At 36.0% G+C, this 20,380-nt stretch overlaps 1 protein-coding gene across 1 annotated transcript in view; it reads right to left on the bottom strand.

Annotated features, from left to right (window-relative positions):
• The window catches only part of LOC309667794 (L-lactate dehydrogenase C chain), a 63,558-nt gene that overhangs the window by 36,905 nt on the left and 6,273 nt on the right, over window positions 1-20,380 (bottom strand). Inside the window, exons 2-3 of the mRNA XM_082476774.1 lie at window positions 18,431-18,548; window positions 11,838-12,011 (exon numbers count right to left, since the gene is read on the bottom strand). Of these exons, the coding sequence (XP_082332900.1) occupies window positions 11,838-12,011; window positions 18,431-18,548 (292 nt within the window). The remainder of the gene's footprint in view (window positions 1-11,837; window positions 12,012-18,430; window positions 18,549-20,380) is intronic.

Raw genomic sequence — 20,380 nt, 5'->3', positions numbered from 1 at the left:
AAGAAAACAATTCAATTTTCAGTATAGAGTCAAAAACAATAAAGTACTTAGGAATAAATTTAATGAAGGAAGTACAAGACTTGTACACTGAAAACTACAAAACATTGCTGAAAAAAATTAAAGAGGAAATAAATAAATGGAAACACATCCCATGTTCATGGATTGGAAAAATTACTACTGTTAAGGTAGCAATACTCTCCAAATCAATTTACAGTTTCAGCTCAATCCCTGTTAAAATTCCAATGGCCTTTTATGCAGAAATGAAAAAGCCAATCCTAAAATGCATATGAATTCACAAAGGTCCCTAAAGAGTGAAAACAATCTTGAAAAGGAAAAGCAAAGCTAAAGGACTCACACTTCCTGATTTCAAAACTTACTACAGAGCTACAGTAATCAAAACAGTATGCTACTGGCATAAGGATGGACATATCAATCAATGGAATAGAATTGAGAGTCCAGAAATAAACCCATTTACTATGGTCAATTGATTTTAGCAAGGGTACTAAGACAATTCCATGGGGAAAAAAATAATCTCTTCAACAAATTTTGGGACAACTGGATCTACACGCAAAAGAATGAAGCTTGATCCTTACCTCACACCACGTACAAAGTTAATTCAAAATGGATCAAAGACCTAAATAAGAGCTGGAAATATAGAGTAAATCTTCATAACTTTGGATTTGGTAATGATATCTTGGGTATGACACCAAAAGGAAAAATAATTAAATTGGACTTCATCAAAATTAAACATTTTTGTGCATCAAAGTATACTATCAAGAGAGTGAAAAGGCAGCCCACAGAATGGGGGAATATATTTGTAAATCATATATCTGCTAAGAGTCTTGAATCCAGATTATATAAAGAACTCTTATTACTCAACAACCAAAAGACAAACAATGCAATTTTAAAATGAGCAAAGAACTCAAATAGATATTTCCCCAAAGAAGATGTACAAATGGCTAACAAGCATTGAAAAGATGCTCAATGTCATTAGGCACTAGGGAAATGTAAATCAAAACCACAATGAGATACCACTTCACATCCACTAGGAGAGCTAAAATAAAAAAATAGAGAAAGTTTACAAGTGTTGGTGGGGATATGGAGAACTGGAACATTTATAAATTGCTGGTGGGAATGTAAGTACAGCCACTACAGAAAACAGTTTGGCAGTTACTCACTAAGTACACATAGAATTACCATATGACCCAATATTTCTACTCATAGGTATATACCCAAAAGAGTTGAAAACAAGTGTTCAAATAAAAGTTTATACATGAATAGTAGCACTATTCACAATAGCTAAAAGGTAGAAACAACTCAAATCTCCATCAAGTGATGAATAGATAAATACAATGTGGTATAGCTATACAGTAGAATATTATTCAGTCATAAAAAGGAATGAAGTACTGATGCATGCTGAAACATGGATGAACTCTAAAAATATTACTAAGTGAAAGAAGACAAAGACAAAAGGACACATGTTGTATGATCCCATCTATATTAAATATCCAGACTAGGCAAATCCATAGACACAGAAAGCAAATTAGTGGTTTCCTGGGTATGAAGAGAGGGGAAATTGGAAGTGACTGCTTAATGGGTACAGGGTTTCCATTTTAGGTGATGTAAAATCTGGGCACTAGACAGCTGTAGCAGTTGCACAAAATAAAATGTACTTAATGCCACTAAATAATATACTTTAAAATGTTTAAAATGGTAAACTTATGTATATTTTCCCACAATAAAAAAATAGACTTTCACTCAAAAATTTTTACTAGAGACAAAGAAAGACACTATATAATGGTAAAAAGGTCAATAGATGCTGGGGAAAAAAGCATCTGACAAAATTCAACACCCATTCATGATTTTAAAAAAACTTTCTGAAACTATGAAGAAAAGAAAATTTAATGAAAAACCCACATTAAACATCAAACTCAATGATAAAAGACTGAATAGAGTCTCCATAAGATAAGGAACTAGGCAAGTATGTCCACTTTCAACACTTGTTGTGCAAAGGTGACATGCACAAATACCACTAACACCAGAGGCTACAGATATAAACAATGTTTATTGAAGAAAATCTTAGAAGGAGAGAAGTAGGGAACCACACTCTGTACACTGAATTCTCTTTATTCCACAGTATAGGTTAGGCACAGATCTTCTGTATACAAAATTGCCAAGGGAAGAGAAGCCTCCTTTGGCTGGCAAGCAGGACGTTCTCTTGAAACTCCTACAAGAGCAAGAGTGAGCCCCACCACCTCACTATGTTACACATTTATACGTTAGCTTTGGAGGGAATGGAAACCCCTAGTTTCCTTAAGTAACAAAAAATTTATCAAGGGATAGCTGGATTCAGGAACAATGGTAAGAAGTATGCATTTCCAGGGCCAAGGTCTACATACCAAAGTCCCCGAAAAGAACCATGCATGCTGGGACTTCCCTGGTGGCGCAGTGGTTAAGAATCCGCCTGCCAATGCAGGGGACACGGGTTCGAGCCCTGGTCCGGGAAGATCCCACAGGCTGCGAAGCACCTAAGCCCGTGGGCCACAACTACTGAGCCTGCGTTCTAGAGCCCGTGAGCCACAACTACTGAAGCCCATGCGGCCTAGAGCTCGTGCTCCACAACAAGAGAAGCCACTGCAATAAGAAGCCTGTGCACTGCAACGAAGAGTAGCCCCTGCTTGCCACAACTAGAGAAAGCCCATGCGCAGCAACGAAGACCCAATGCAGCCAAAATAAATAAATAAAATTTTTTAAAAATCTTGAAAAAAAAAAGAACCATGCATGCCAGGAATGCTGACAACAGCTTAAGGCCTTGCTGTCCCTCCACAGGCTGGCTCAGTTCAGCTGATTCAGCTGTTAAGTTACTGAAAGGAAGGAGGAAATGAGTTTCCAGGATCATACAGATTTGCCTCTCCTCGTTACCAATATTCATCACTGTACTGGAAGTCCTAACCAGTGAAATGAGGCAAGAAAATAAAAAGATCTTCAAATTGGAAAGGAAGAATTAAAAGAATTAAAACCAGTCAATGGTTTGAAGATGACATGATAACGTACAGAGACTATCCTAAGAATATAAAGAGAATTACTAGAATTAATAAGTGAATTTAGCAATGTTTCAAGATACAAGGTCAATACATAAAAAACAATAGTATTTCTATATGCTAGCAATTAAACAATTAGAGAATGAAATGTTAAGACAACTCCTTTTATAATAGCATCGAAAATATGAAATATTTAAGGATAATTTAACAAAATTTGCGTAAGACATAACATTGCTAAAAGAAAATAAAGAAGACTTAAATAAATGAAGAGATATGCCATATTCATGGATTGGAAGACTCAACAGTGTTAAGATACCAATCTCTCCAAATTTATCTACAGCCAGCATGTGTTTGTATAGAAATTGATAAGCTAATTCTAAAATTTATGTTAAAATGCAAACAACACATAATAGCCAAAGTAAGTTTAGAAAAGAAGAACAAAGAGAATTTATACTAATTTAAAGAGTTAGTGTAATCAAGGTGATGTGTAATAACAAAAGAATATATATGGAAATCAATGTAGAAAATAAGGAATCCAGAAGTAGACCCACATATATGATAATTTTCAACAAAGTTGTCACAGCAATTCAGATGTGAAAAAAGCATTTTCAACAAATGTTGTGAAAACTGGATATTACCATTGAAAAAAATGAATATCAATACTTACTTTACATTAAACACTAAAATTTATATGAAAATGAATCACCGTCCTAAATATAAAAGATAAAACTATCAAACTTATATAGGAGAAAATCTTCAGACTTAGGGTAGGCAAAGGGTTCTTAACTAGGAGTCAAAAGAGCATAAAGCACAAATAAGAAATTGATAAACTAGACTGCACCAAAATTAAAAACTTTACTCATTGAAAGATATCATTAACATTAAGAACACAAAAAGGCAAGCCACAGACGGAGAGAACCTATATGCGATACTTAATATCTGACAAAGAGACCTGTATTCAGTATATATAAAGAACTCCTATAATTTAATAATTAAAAGACAAAAGATCTAAGTTTTAAACATGGGCAAAATATTTGAAGAGACCCTTCACAAAAGAAAACATACTAATATTCAATGAACACGTGAAAAGATTCTCAACATCTTTAATTATCAAGGCAATACAAATTAAAACCATAATGATATTGAAATGGCTAAAATTGGAAAGACTGACAATACCAAATGTTGACAAGAATGTGGAGCAAGAATGTGGAGAACTCTCTTGCAGTGCTAATAGGAATGTAAAATGGAACAATCACTTTGAAAATCTGTTTGGCAGCTTCTAATAGAGTTAAATATATATCTACCATATAACCCATCTATTTTGCTCCCAGGTATTTACTCAAAGAAATAATGATACATATCCATGCAAACACTTGTTCAAAAATGTTTACAGCAGCTTTATTCATAATAGTCAAAAGCTAGAAATAACCTAAATATCTGCAACTGGTGAATGGATAAGCAAAAAAGTATTTAAAATGCATAAACAAAAGAATAATCACTCTTCATCCATAAAAAGGAACAAATCACTGATACTCCCAACAATATGGATGAATTCTGAAAAAATCATGCTGGGTAAGAGAAGCCAGAGAGAAAAGATTCAGTATGATTCCATTCATTTGAAATTCCAGAAAAGGGGGCCAGAGGTGGAACAAGGGATGGACTGCAAAGGAGCACAAGAAAACTTTAAGAGATAATGGAGATGTTCTTATCTTGATTATGGTAGTGGTTTCATGGGTGATTACATCTATCAAAACTCACTGTGGAATGATAGCAGCAAAATGGCCCAATAAGACATACCTCACTCATAACCCCCCCTCAAAAACAACAATTTGGCATTCACCTATGGACAAAAGTACCTTTATGGAAGCTGTGGAATCTAGCACCATACACCAAGGGACCCCGGAGGAGACTGGCCTAACCATGCGTCATGTAATAGGTATACAGACCTCAGTCCTGGCTGTGGATCCTACAAATGGCCCATATGTCTCCAGCCCCTTTCAGCTGCAGTCCAGTAGCCCCTGGAGAACAATGTCTTAGATAATCAACCACAGACAAGATAGCCTTTGTGGAAGCCCAGGTTTCCAACAGAGAAGTTCTAGGACACCACTGGAGCAAAAAAATATATATGAATTTGGATGCATAGTAAAAGGAACAGTTTACCTTAACCTGCAACACTCCTTCCCCCAGATGGCAAAGCTCAGGGCCAAGAGAGACCTTCTTAGCCCATGATTTCTTCCACAGGGGGAAGTGAGAGCATGTAAGTGAGCACCCAGCTTCCCTAGCTGTGTGGATCACTGGCAAAGAAACCTATTTCTCTCTCACCCCATCTTGAGTACTGCATCTTGAGCTGCATGACTGGGAGACTGGAAGAGGCTGGGAGAGTGGCAAGTAGGACCCTCAGAGACCATTAATGCGACATGGATCTTACTAACTGTGTTGTGGACTCCATCAAGAAGACCAGCTCATAAACCACTGGGGATGCCTTGTCCATGGATTCTCCCCAGCTAACCCACAGGCACTCCTAGCTCTCCACACACCTCACCCACACACATCCCCAACCTGTGGCTGGCTTCCTGTGTGTGCTCCCAGTGGTAGCAAGAGCAAGTTTTGGCACATGGCTAGTGAGCACAGCCCAAATCTGTGGGTCAGGAACAGACCACAAACTTCACCTTTATCTATGTCCTTGGGAAAGCAATGTCCTTGGGAAAGCCTCCTTGGGAGGCTGTCAACACCTGGCCTACTGAACTGAGAGAACTGAACAAGAGAAGGCATACAGGCTTAAGAATTCTGCCACACAGGGAGTAAGAAGCATGGAGTAGGCGTACACATAAAAGGTCTGAGAAAGCCTCAGAATCCCTAGTAGGGCTGACAGAAGGTATTTCTCTCCTGAAATCATTGGGTAAAAAATAGAGATGACTGCTACTTCAAATGCAAAGACGGCAACACAAAACTTCAAGGAATGTGAGAAATCAAGGAAACATAACACTACCAAAAGATCACAATAATCTTCTAGTAATCAACCCCAAAGACATGGAGATCTATGATATATTCAATAAAGAATTCAAAATAGCTGTTTTAAGGAAGCTAAATGAGCTACAGGAAAACAGAGGAAGACAATACAATGAAATCAGGAACACAATTCATGAACAAAATGAGAAACTTAACAAAGAGAAATCATAAAAAAGAACTAAACAAATTCTAAAGCTGAAGAAATGAAAACTGCAATAGAGAGCATCAACAGCAGAATGGATCAGTGGAAGAAAGAATCTGTGACTTAGAAGACAGGGCATTTGAAATTATCTAGTCAGAGGAAAACAAAAGAGTGAGTACAGCTTATGTGATTTATGAAATTCCACCAAAAGAAAAAAATCTGCCAATTATTGGAGACCCAGGAGAAGAGAGGAAGAAGGAATAGAAAGTTTATTTAAATAAATAATGATTGAGAACTTCCGAAATCTGGGGAGAAATGTGGGTATCCAAGTTCATGAAGCTCATAGGTCAGCAAACAAATTCAACTGAAAGACATCTTCAAGAGACATTACAGGACTTCCCTGGTGGCACAGTGGCTAAGAATCCACCTGCCAATGCAGGGGACATGCGCTCTAGAGCCCGTGAGCCACAACTACTGAGCCTGCGTGCCACATCTACTGAAGCCCGCCCACCTAGAGCCCGTGCTCTGCAACAAGAGAAGCCACTGCAATGAGAAGCCCGCGCACCACAACAAAGAGTAGCCCCTGCTCGCCGCAACTAGAGAAAGCCTGCACACAGCAACGAAGACCCAACACAGCCAAAAAAAAAAATTTAATTAATTAAAAAAAAAGAGACATTACACTAAAACTGTTGAAAATCAAAGACAAAGAGAGAATCTTAAAATCAGCAAGAGAAAAGAAGTTTATAACTTACAAGAGAACCCCCATAAAGCTTCAGTGGATTTCTCAGAGAAATCTTTCAGGCCAGGAGAGAGTGGGATGATATATTCAAAGCACTTAAACAAAAAACTGCCAACCAAGAAAACTCTACTCAGCAAAATCGTTGTTCAGAAAGGTTAGAAAAGATAACATCTTTCTCAGACAAACAAAAACTGAGGGGGTTTATCACCACTAGATCTGCCTTACAAAGAATAATGAAAGGAATTCCTCAAGCTAATTATTATAATTATAAATTATAATTATAAAATTATTATAGTTAATGAAGGATGCTAATTAGTAACAAGAAAATACACAACACACTGGGTAAAGGTAAACATATAGTCAAATTCAGAATATTCTATTACTGTAATATCATAGTATATTAGCCACTTAACTGTAATAAAAAAGTCAAAGGACAAAAGTAATAAAAATAATTTGTTAATGAATATACAATATAAAAGGAGGTAAACTGTGACATCAAAAACATAAAAGGGGGGAGTAAAAGGATAACGGTTTTTTTATGCAATCAAAGATGTTGTTATCAGCATAAAATAGATGGTTATGTCTATTAGATGTTTTATGTATGCCTTATGGTAACTACAAAGTGAAAAGCATATACACAAAAGATAAAAAGAAGGTAATCAAAGCATACCACTAAAGAAAGTCATCAATTCACACAGGAAGGCAGCAAGAGAGGAAGAAAAGAACAAGGGAACAACAAAATAGTCATAAAACAGTTAATAAAATGTCATTAGTAAGTCTTTACCTATAGTCAGTAACTACCAATAATTACTCTAAATGTAAGTGGATTGAATTCTCCAGTCAAAAGGCAGAGTGGCTGGATGGATGAAGGAAACACTACCCAACTATATGCTGCTTACAAGAGACCCACTTTAGCTTTAATGACATACACAGGCTCAAAGTGAAGGGATGAAAATAAGGATATCCCCTGCAGGTGGAAACCAAAAGAGAGCAGGGGTAGCTATACTTGTATCAGACAAAACAGACTTTAAGCCAACAACTGTTAAAGAAACAAGTAACAAATACAAATAAATTTGTATCATTATCAGGACATGCACCCAACATCAGAGCAGTTAAATATATTAAGCAAATACTAATAGACAATAAAATAATAGCAGGGGACTTCAATACCACCACTTTCAACAGTGGATAGATCATCCAGACAGAAAATCAATAAGGAAATGTTGGACTTGATCTATACTTTAGCCCAAATGGACCTAACAGACGTACAGAACATTCTGTCCAACAGCAGCAGAACATACATTCTTCTCAAGTGCACGTGGAACATTCTCCAGGATAGATAATATGACAGGTCCAAAATTTTAAAAGATTAAAATCATACCAAGTATCTTTTCCAAACACAATGTTATAAAACTAGAAATTAACAGGAGTGAAACTGGAAAATTCAAAAATATATGGAAATTAAACAACACACACCTGAACAACCAAAGAGTCGAAGAAGAAATCAAAAGGGAAATTTAAAAATATCTTGAAACAAATGAAAATGGAAACACAACATATGAAAACTTATGGGATGAAGCAAGAGCAATTCTTAGAGAGGGAAGTCTATACAGCATTAAATGCCTACATTAAGAAAAAAGAAAGACCTCAAATAAACAACCTCAAGGAGCCAGTAATAGAAGAACAAACCAAGTCCAAAGTTAGCAGAAGGAAGGAAATAACAAAGATCAGAGTGGAGATAAATTAAACAGAGACTAAAAGGACAACAGAAAAGATCAATGAAACTAACACCTGGTTTTTTGAAAAGTTAAAATTGAAAAACTAGACTAAGGAAAAAAGAGAGAAGACTCAAACAAATAAAATCAGAAATGAAAAAAGAGACCTTACGACTGATACCACACAAATACAAAGGATCATGACACTACTATGAACAATTATATGCCAACAAATTAGATACCCTAGAGGAAATGGATAAATTCCTAGAAACATAAACCTACCAACACTACATAATGAAGAAACAGAATAAATGAACAGACCAATAATGAGTAAAGAGATTGAATCAGTAATCTCCCAACAAAGAAAAGTCCAGGACCAGATGGCTTCCCTGGTGAATCTACCAAACATTTAAAGAATTAATGCCAATCCTTCTCAAACTCTTCCCCAAAACTGAAGAGTAGGGAAAACTCCCACACTCATTTTATGAGACCAGCATTACTCTAATACCAAAACCAGATAAGGCTGCTATAGGAAAACTACAGGCCAATTTCCCTGATGAATACAGATGCAAAAATTCTCAACAAAATATTAGCAAACCAAATTCAACAATATATTAAAAGGATCATAAATCATGATCAAGTGGGATTTATCCCTGGGATGTAAGGATGGTTTAACATATGCAAATCAATAAATGTGATATACCACATTAACAGAATAAAAATAAAAATTATATTATCATCGCAATAGATGCAGAAAAAGCAATTACCAAAATTCAATATCTGTTCACGTCAATATCATATCAACAAAGTGGGTAGAGAAGGAATGTACCTAAACATAATAAAAGCCATATATAACAAGCCCACAACTAACATCATACTCGAAGGTGAAATCCTGAAAGCTGTTCCTCTAAGATCAGCAACAAGACAAGCGTGCCCACTCTCACCACTCCTATTCAACATAGTACTGAAAAGTCCTAGCCAGAGCAATAAGGCAGGAACCAAAATGAAAAGGTATCCAAATTAGAATAAAAGAAGTAAAACTGTCTCTGTTTACAGATGATATGACCTTATTTATAGAAAATCCTAAAGACCCCACCAAAAACTAATAGAACTAATCAGTACATTTAGTAAAGTTTCAGGATACGAAATACAGAAATCAGTTGTGTTTCTATACACTAACAACAAATTACCTGAAAAATAAATAAAGAAAACAATCCCATTCACAATAATATCAAAAACAACAGATACTTAGGAATAAATTTAATCAAAGAGATTAAATATCTGCACAAGATACAAACTACAAGAGTTTGATGCAAAAAAATGAAGCAGACACAAATAAATAGAAAAACATCCCATGTTCATGGATTGGAAGTATTAATATTGTCAAAATGTTCATACTATCCAAAGCGTTCCATAGATTCAATGCAATCTAAAATACCAACGGCATTTTTCACAGAAATAGAAAAAACAATCCTAAAATTCATATGGGACCACAAAAGACCCCAAATAGCCAAAGCAATCCTGAGAAAGAAGAAAAAAGGTAGAGGCATCACACTTCCTGATTTCAAACTGTATTACAAAGCCATAGTAATCAAAGCAGTATAGTACTGGCATAAAAACAGACATATAGACCAATGGAACAGAAGCGAGAGCCCAGAAATAAGCCCTTGCAGATACTGTCAACGGATATTTGACAAGGGAGCCAAGACTACTCAGTGGAAAAATACAGTCTTTACAATGAATGGTGTTGGGAAACAATAATCACATGCAGAGGAAAGAAATTGGACCCCTATCTTATGCTGCTCACAAAAATTAACTCAAAATGGATTAAAACTTTAAACAGAAGCCTGAAAGTGTAAAACTCCTAGAAGAAAATGTAGGGGAAAAACTCCTTGACATTGGTCTTGGCAATGATTTTTTTGGATATGACACCAAAAGCACAAGCAACAGAAGCAAAATAAATAACTGGGACTACATCAAACAAAAAAGCTTCTGCACAGAAAAAGAAACAGTCAAGAAAATGAAAAGGCAACCTATAGAATGGGAGGAAATATTTGCAAACCATGTATCTTATAAGGGGTTAATATTCAAAACATCTAAGGAACTCATACAACTCAATACCAAAAATTCCGATTTAAAAATGGGCAGAGGAACCAAATAGACATTTTTCCAAAGAAAACATACAAATGGTTAACAGGTGCATGAAAAGATGCTCAACATCACTAATCATCTGGGAAATACAAATGAAAGCCACAGTCAGATATCACCAGACACCTGTTAGAATGGCTATCACCAAGAGGACACATGTTGGCGAGGATGTGAAGAAAAGGGAACGCTTGTGCACTGCCTGTGGGAATGTAAATTGGTACAGCCACTATGGAAAACAGTATGGAGGCTCCTCAAAAAAATTAAAAATAGAACTACCATATGACCTAGCAATCCCACTTTTGGGCATATATCCACAGGAAATGAAATCAGTATCTCAAAGAGATACCAGCACTCCCATATTCACTTCAGCATTATTCACAATAGCCAAGATATGAAAACAACCTCAATGTCCATCTACAGATGAATGTCTAAAGAAGATGTGGTATACAGATATACAATGGAATATTCAGCTACAAAAAAGAAGGAAATTTTGCCATTTGTGACATAGATGGACCTTGAAGGTGTTATGCTAAGTGAAATAAGTCTGACAGAGAAAAAAAATACTGTATGATGTCACATATGTGGAAACTAAAAAAGCCAGACTCATAGAAAGAGAGAATAGAATGGTGGTTGCCAGAGGCTAGGGGAAAGGAGAATGGGGAGATGTTGGTCAAAGGATATAAACTTCCAGATGTAAGATGAATAAGTTCTGAGGATCTAATGTTGGCTATAGTTAACACTACTATATTTTATATATATACTTGAAAGTTGTTAAGAGAGTAAATCTTCTCTTAGTGAATCTTTTCTCTCCTTTTTTTTTGTGGTGTTCCCACCACAAATAGCCACGTTATATGCATTAAACTTACATGTTATATGTCAATTATATATCAGTAAAGCTGGAAAAAAACAAAGTATTGTGTATTTTGGATGGGTGCGGTTTACTGTCATAAATTTACCTAAATGACATTGTTTTAAAAAGAAAAAAAAAGGAATGGTATGGAAATATCATTCTTATGCAGTTAAACAGAGTAGAAGAGACTCACCTGGATTTGAAACAATAAGCATCTTACAGTCAGGACTATTTTGGACTATGGCAGGAATGATTGATTTCATGATATTCACATTACGTTGGACCAGGTCAAGGCGACTTTCTCCTTCCTGCTGCCGTGCACCTGCTGTGACAATAACTAATTTGGAGTTTGCAGATACACTGTAATCTAAAGAAGGAAACAAAAGAAACTATTTGGATCAAGACTGCCATAATCACTGTGCCTTAATTCTTTAAAAGTCTATTGTATGATGATGGTATTAAAGTACTACCTTCATGTCTGGCATTTGCAGATGAACAGATTTTCCATATAGTAATGTTATCTTGTATAATCTGAAGGAAATTTTGTCACTATGATTTACCAATGTTCACATGGCTTTTTAAAAAAAAATAATAACAGAACCTACCATGGCTTTTAGCCCACATTCTCATTTGTTATTAAGGCCTGAGGCACTGCAAGTCAGCTCTCTGGATTTTTAGAAATACCATATGAATCAGAAGCTTAGAACTCTGAGAATTTATGTGTGTTTCATGATTCGAAGAGTGAGAATGTATTTACTTAAAATTATTATTATAACTTGTTTATGTATTTGAGATCATAAACAAGTTCTTGATTCACACAAGAAAATTAATTACCTTCTAAATCTGATGACCAGCTGTAAAATGTTTCACCTATTAAACCCAATGACAGGGGCTTTCCTGGTGGCGCAGTGGTTGAGAATCCGCCTGCCAATGCAGGGGACACGGGTTCGAGCCCTGGTCCGGGAAGATCCCACAAGCCACAGAACAACTAAGCCCGTGCGCCACAACTACTACTGAGCCTGCGCTCTAGAACCCGCGAGCCACAACTACTGAGGCCTGTGCACCTAGAGCCTGTGCTCCGCAACAAGAGAACCACCGCAATGAGAAGCCCACGCACCGCAACAAAGAGTAGCCCCCACTCACTGCAACTAGAGAAAGCCCGCACGCAGCAACAAAGACCCAACGCAGCCAAAAATTTTAAAAAATAAATAAATTAAAAAAAAACCAACAATGACAATATGTTACAATGCTCACTATCCCACACTGGACTTTTTAAAAACTATCATATACTTAGAAGTTATTTTCTATTTGGATGTCAAAAACTAAATTAGCTAAAATCTCTATATGCCATCTCCATTTTAAAAAAACTTATTTTTATGCTCTTTTGAAATTTGCTTGATTTTAAACATACTATTGCATCTCTATGATCATTCTTATATCTTTCTAATCCAATTTATAAACCATAAACATTTGAATGGTTTTCCTGCCCCAGTAAAGATTTTAATTAGAAAGACAAACTTAGAGAATTTCATTTCTTAGGCTGGCAAGTTTCACATTAATCTAAGAGATTATCTTTCCCTTGTATCAAATAAAAGATCTACAGGAGGAAGTTCTCTTCTCTCTCTGCATACATAGTCTACTCACTCTTGCTCAAAGACCTTGCTTGACATCATCTTCCATAAAGTCTTATCTAACAACAGAAATCCAAAGTAATCTCTCAACCTCTGTGTCTCTCTCTGTAACTCTCTATCCCAGCCCCTCGTTTTCTCTCTCCTCCCCCCTCGACCTTTAGAGAACAAACTGGCAAAAAACCTTGCAACTTCTCCAGAATCATCTCACCATAGCTCAGATCAACTATTTGAAATATTATGTCCAACAAATTCAATTAAAGTGTATACCAGAGTAAAATATCAAGTCTTTTCACAATCTGCCCGCAAGTTAACTTACTAGCTTCGTGTCGTATTTTTATTTCAGATTTTCCAGGTACCCTGATTCTGTTAATGCCATCATCTCCTTACCTGTTATTTATTTTCCTTTCTAAATATAACTCAATCCTCCCAGAGACAGCAAACCATAGTGGTCTGGAGCAAAGGCTTCTTCAAATACCAATTCCTCTGCCAGGCATCCCCTAATTATATCATTCATAAATACTACTCTGACTTCACTGAATTTTTATAGCACTTACTGCCTGTAATTCTCAGATAGTCCTTATTTATAGTGCTTTATGTTATCTTCCTGTGGTTATGTTGTATTTATACCCGTAACTTGATCATTAGATCCATAATAACAGATTCTGGTCTCATATTACCTTAAAACCTTAAAAAGGTTTACTACCTATTCATATTTAAATAACATATTAAGTTTTATCTGTTTTGAATCATAAGGTATGTATTACTTTAGATAAATATTATGTATCTGACATTTATCCATGTTAATGTGTGTCCATGTAGTTCATTCACTTTCATTGCTGTGTAATATTACAGTGCAAAATTGATCAACTTAGTATTGTTATACAATGAATTATTTCCAGTTTGGGGCTGTTACAAATGACAACACTATACATCCTTGTACATGTATCTTAGTGCACATGTACACAAATTTCTCTTGGGAATATACCTAGGAGTGCAATTTCTAGGTTTGGGATATGTTCATGTTCAACTTCACCAGGTAATGACAAACTTAAAAAAAAAAAGTAGTTTTACTATAATATACTTCTACATGTCATGCATGAGAAAACCTATTGTTCCACATCCTGACAAACACTTAATATTATCACACTTTTGCCAATCTAATAGGTGTGTAATGGTATATTGATATACTTTTTATTTTCTTGGTTACTAATGAGATTGTCTTTTCCTATATTTATAGGCAATTCGAGTTTCTTCTTTTGTGAAATGTTCAAGTCTTTTCCTATTTTTCTACTGGGCTATGTATATTTATCTTATTTATTACACAAGTACTTTCAGTCTGAACACTATTCCTTTGCCAGTTGTTTATGTTGCAAATATTTTCTCTCAGTTTACGATTTGTCTCTTCACTCTTTTACAGTGCCTTTTTAAGAACATAAACACTAAACTTTATACGCCTTCCTTTACTGTTCATGCTTTTTGTGTCCTTGTGTTTAATAAATTCTTCCCTATCCTGAGGTCAAAAAGATATTCTATGTTATCTTCTAAACAGAAGCTTTGAAGTTTTGCCTTTCATATTTTTGGTCTTTAACCAATTTGGAATTGTGTGTGTTATCAAGAAACAGTTCAGGGGACTTCCCTGGCGGTCCAGTGGCTAAGACTCTGCGCTCCCAATGCAGGGGGCCTAGGTTCGAACTCTGGTCAGGGCACTAGATCCCACATGCCGCAACTAAAGATCCTGCATGCCGCAACGAAGATCCAGTGCAGCCAAATAAATAAATAAATAAATAAATAAATAAATATTTTTTCTTTTTAAAAAAGGAAAGGGTTCAATTTTATTTCTTTCCATAAAAACAACTATTGCCATAAGAAAAAGAATTTATAAGTCTGCAAATTTCCCATTGATCTACAATATGATCAGTGTTATATAACAATATTTTGTTTGTCTCTGCACTTAATTAGTGTAGCTTTGTAATAAGTCTTGATATCTGGTAAAGCAAGTTCTCACCACCTTGTTCTTTTTCAAGAGTATTCTTGACTGTGCAGCCCAGGCTGTTGCCATGGTGAAGCTGAGCAAAGAGGCTGCAGCAGCTCTTCAAGGGTGGGCACTTTGCCATCCACTGGAGCTCTGTTCCTTTCAAGATTTACCTGGGATTTGAGAAGAATGCCTGAACCTACTGTTTTGAACCTGCTTTGGGGATAAAGGACTATTTGGTCATCTGGATTTGGAAGCGATCAATGGACAGGAAGAACATGGAAGGTGTGCACTCTGCCTGGGAGGTGAGATGGAACATCTTTCAGACATTTACCAGTTGGATGGCACAGGGTTCTCACTGCACAGCTGCATCTGTGGCAGAGTGGAACCTCTACTTACTTATTTATGATAGACTGTATCAAAATAAGTGTTTTTAACAATGTTTTAAAAAAGTGTCTCATCTATTCTTGGACCTTGAATTTCTGAATGAATTTTAGGTTTAGTTTAATACGTACAACAATAACAACAACAACAATAAAACTTGGGTTTTGACTGTGATTGCATATAATCTATAATCAATATGGGAAGAACAGACATCTTACAATATTGAGACTTTTATGAACAAGGCACATCTCTTCATTTATTTAGATATTTAACATCTTTCAATGAGGCTGTATTATTTTCTGCATAAAAGCTCTTATATATGTCTTGTTAGATTTATTCCTAGGTACTTCCTATATTTGATAACATAAATAATACCTTAAAAATTTTTTGCTTGTTTTTGAATAGATTTTTAATAATTAATAATAGTTAATATTATTAATAGTTAATATTATTAATAGTTAATAATTTTGTGGCTGGCATCCTCGCTAAACTCTTATTTAGTTCTATATGTTGTCCCTCTTCTTATATTTATCTTCTTTTTGATTTTTTTGTAAAATCAAAAAGTATGTTTTTATAATTTTACTTCTTCCCCTTTACTAAAAGGATTGATTCAGGTACTTATCCTGTCATATGACTAGAAATTAAAGGCTGAATGATTTTTTTTTTAAACTGAATATATTTAAATATATATTTTTTAAATTAATTAATTAATTTATTTATTTTTGACTGTGCTGCGTCTTCGTTTCTGTGCGAGGGCTTTCTCTAGTTGCGGCAAGCGGGGGCCACTCTTCATCGCGGTGCATGGGCCTCTCACTCTCGCGGCCTCTCTTGTTGCGGAGCACAGGCTCCAGACGCGCAGGCTCAGTAGTTGTGGCTCACGGGCCTCGTTGCTCCGCGGCATGTGGGATCTTCCCAGACCAGGGCTCGAACCCATGTCCCCTGCCCTGGCAGGCAGATTCTCAACCACTGCGCCACCAGGGAAGCCCCTGAATGATTGTTTAAAGTATTTTAATACAGGAGTAGCTCTTTTAACTCGACTCCACTCAATAAACTCAACAGATTAACTGATGTAAAACATACTGATACCCAAGGCACACTGAACACTCTCAACTAGCAGACTTCTGTCTAGTACATCTGTATACTTCTGCTCATGAGTTGCTGCATATCAAGAATCTATCACGCTTATACCCAAATATATTTATGCCAGATATATCTATTAATTATATAATATGATGTAAATCACTAAAATATGAGGGTGAAAGAAATACATAGTAAAGGTAAACACTACATTCAGGATTGAGATATGAATAGATGTAACACACAGAATGTATCAAGTGAATTGGTAATGTTTTATTTCTTTTGCTGGGTGTTGGATACACTGATGTTTGTTATACTTAAAACTCTTTTTATATCTGAAGTATTTCATAATTAATTTTTTTAATGATTGTTACTATGAAAATTAAGTTGAATGCCTTAGAAAGATATTAAAAGAAAGTTGTTTAAAAATCTTTCTTTTAGGTATGACGGAAATAAAAATGGAGAAAAACCATAAAAATTTAATAGAATCTTGTGATTAGACTGCTTCATGAGTATCTTTAAATTAATTATAGTACTTTAAAGAAATAGAAATGATTACTACTGGTGTGCTATAAAAAACACACTGCAAAACTCCAATCAGCTGAGCCATACTCAAAGTCCTTGCCCTACAATCAGAAAATCAGCAAATGAAGTTCTAAGTACATTAACATGTTTTAGGTCAATATAAAATTTTATGATGGTTCTTTCTAACAGGCATTTTTAAATTAAGTAACCACTTTCAGTTCCAATCATGTTAGATAAGAGGGATTCTAGTAGAAAGTGCATCTGTTGAATCACATTACCAAAAAGCACACTACGTACATCAGTGTATGATAAAAGTTATTTTTCCTAATACCCTAAGGCTTCTTAGTTGGCCAACACATGATGCTAATGCTACTGGGGCTAAGCTCTCCATTTCCTCTCCTATAGCCTCAAACTATACCCTGAAACCTGGTCCTCTAAAAACACACATCAAAAAAACAGGTTAGGGACTTTCCTGGTGGCGCAGTGGTTAAGAATCCGCCTGCCAATGCAGGGGACACAGGTTCGAGCCCTGGTCCGGGAAGATCCCATATGCCATGGAGCAACTAAGCCTACGCACCACAACTACTGAGCCTGCACTCTAGAGCCCGCAAGCCACAACTACTGAGCCTGCGTGCCAAAACTACTGAAGCCCGCGAGCCTAGAGCCCGTGCTCCGCAACAAAAGAAGCCACTGCAATGAGAAGTCCATGCACTGCAACGAAGAGTAGCCCCCGCTCGTCGCAACTAGAGAAAGCCCATACACAGCAACGAACCCCACACAGCCAAAAATAAATAAATAAATCAAAAAAACAGGTTAAAGAATATAGATAAATGTATCAGTAATATTACAAAACTATTCAAGACTGCATATCCTTGAGAAAATATATAAGATTGAATGACAAGTTTAAAAAGCATTTATATAATATAATGTCAGTTGTGTAAAAAACAAATGAAAAACGGAAGGAAATAAACAAAACCATTAACAGACGAGATTTAAGATTTTCTTTATACTTTTTTTGTATTTACCAAATTTTCTCCAATTAGAATGGAATGTTCTTTTTTTTTCAAAAAATTAACCTTCTAAACTATATGTCCTAATTACAGTAGTGCTATTTTTTAATTTTATATTTATTGACAACAGTTTGATAAACTTCATTACTTTTTTTTAAAGCTCTGAAAATAACTTTATAAAACTAACCGTTTCCAGAGACAATCTTTGAAGTATTAAAGAAAAGACTGCCATGCTGAAGATCCATTGCTTCTCCCTTCAGTTTGTCCACTGCAACATCAACAAGGGCAAGCTCATCAGCCAAATCCTAAAATACATGAAAGTCCTGAATAAAATGTTCCCATTTCAATTTTAGGAGAAAGAGAAAAAATTTTGTGTGGTTATTTTATAATCAAAGGAGTGTTACATTTTTAATAGAAAAAGTGGTATAAAAATAATGGTCTTTGTGGGAGTTCCCTGGTGCCCTAGTGGTTAGGATTCTGAGCTTTCACTGCTGTGGCTCCGGTTCAATCCCTCAATCGCTGGTCGGGGAACTGCAAGCTGCAAGGCATGGCCAAGAAAAGTCTTTTAATGTGCCTAGAGAGACCAGAAGTTAAGGCAAACAACAGAATGTAGCAAAAATTATTAATTGCTTTGCCTTCATGTAATTGTTAAGCTTTTTAGAATTGGTTTTCTTCCACTTCAGGTAACAGTATAAAACGAATAAAAAGTTATGAAATCCTTTCAAAGGTTTTTATTATATTTAACCCTTATGCCTAATTTCTGACTTGGTTGAAGTTGTTTTTAGTATGAATGCTTATGGCCAAAATATAAAGATAGCCACCTGTGGGAAACCATTTCATGTGGCTCAGTATATTACAATTAACGTCCGCCCTCCAACCTAGGGGTAGATAAGCATATACCAGACCCAACCAATTATTCCATCCTTCCTTCTGGCTGCAGCAATTAGTTCACAAATGGGTATGTGGCCCAGGCATAACAAATGAGCACAATGTCTATGAGGTTAGAAAATGGAAGATGAGAAATGAAGTCTCATTTTTCTTTGGAATCATAAGCTCTAATGATATAAGACTCTAAGAACAAACTGTATAGCCATCTTTACCACCATATACAAAGACCCTGCCCAAGAATTAAGCCAACAGAGGAAATATAAACTAAGATATGCAGAGACTGTGTCTTGATATGTCTGAATTCCAGAATTCAGTAATATCTGAAGCTAGCTCTACTGAGACTTTTCCAGTTACATGAACAATATACAGTCTCTATATACTATACTATACTCTAATTTATTGGGTTTTCATCACATGCAACAGAATATAGAACTATATAGAAGGAATGTCAGGGACTTCCCTGGCGGTCCAGTGGTTAAGACTCTGTGCTTTCGCTGCAGGGGGCACAGGTTTAACTAAGATCCCGCATGCCATGTGGCAGAAAAAAAAAAAAAAAGAAGACGAAGAAGAAGGAATGTATTCCCTCAGATTCCAGTGGCCAGATTCCAAAGGTGAACAGTAAGGGAAAGGAATCAAAGTCCCTATTTACTACTGTTCCCCACCCCACCCCCCACATCAGGTACCATCTGGCCTTTCTGGAAAATTGTAAATTCTAAAATTTACTAAATTAAGTGTCATACATCAGGAATAGGATAAGGATAAGGAGTTTCATCCAAAAGAATCATATATCACTCTTCAGCTAACTGATAAGATCATGCTTACAGATCCATTTTTACATCTGTGTATCTGTCTGGTCTGGACAGGAAAACAGAAACCACTCTAAGCATTTCAACAGAAGGAATTTAATATAGGGAACTGGTTAGACAGATGTTGAAGGGCTGAAAGAACAGAAGGGGAACATTTATGGTAACCCAGAGATAGTAACTGCAGCTTGAAGCTACCACCCCTAAGGCTGAGGAAGCAGAGAGTCTAAAGGAGGTGATTCATGGAACTAGGCTCAGACTCTGGAAGAGGCAAAATCTGCCTACTGCTCATACCACTAAATGGACAAGATGAGGTCAATGCTGGGGGTTCCAAAAGAAAGTGGAGGTTAGAACCAACTGCTGCCTTTGGGACAAAGGGATACAGCTGGTATGAGAGTGAACAGAACAATAAGCAAACAGGAAGCAGCAGGTCATGGTTCTCCTCC

This window comes from Balaenoptera physalus, assembly GCF_965194825.1.
Source record: "Balaenoptera physalus genome assembly, chromosome: 10".
In the NCBI taxonomy this organism is placed as follows: domain Eukaryota; kingdom Metazoa; phylum Chordata; class Mammalia; order Artiodactyla; family Balaenopteridae; genus Balaenoptera; species Balaenoptera physalus.
This window is presented reverse-complemented; position numbering and strand designations above follow the sequence as displayed.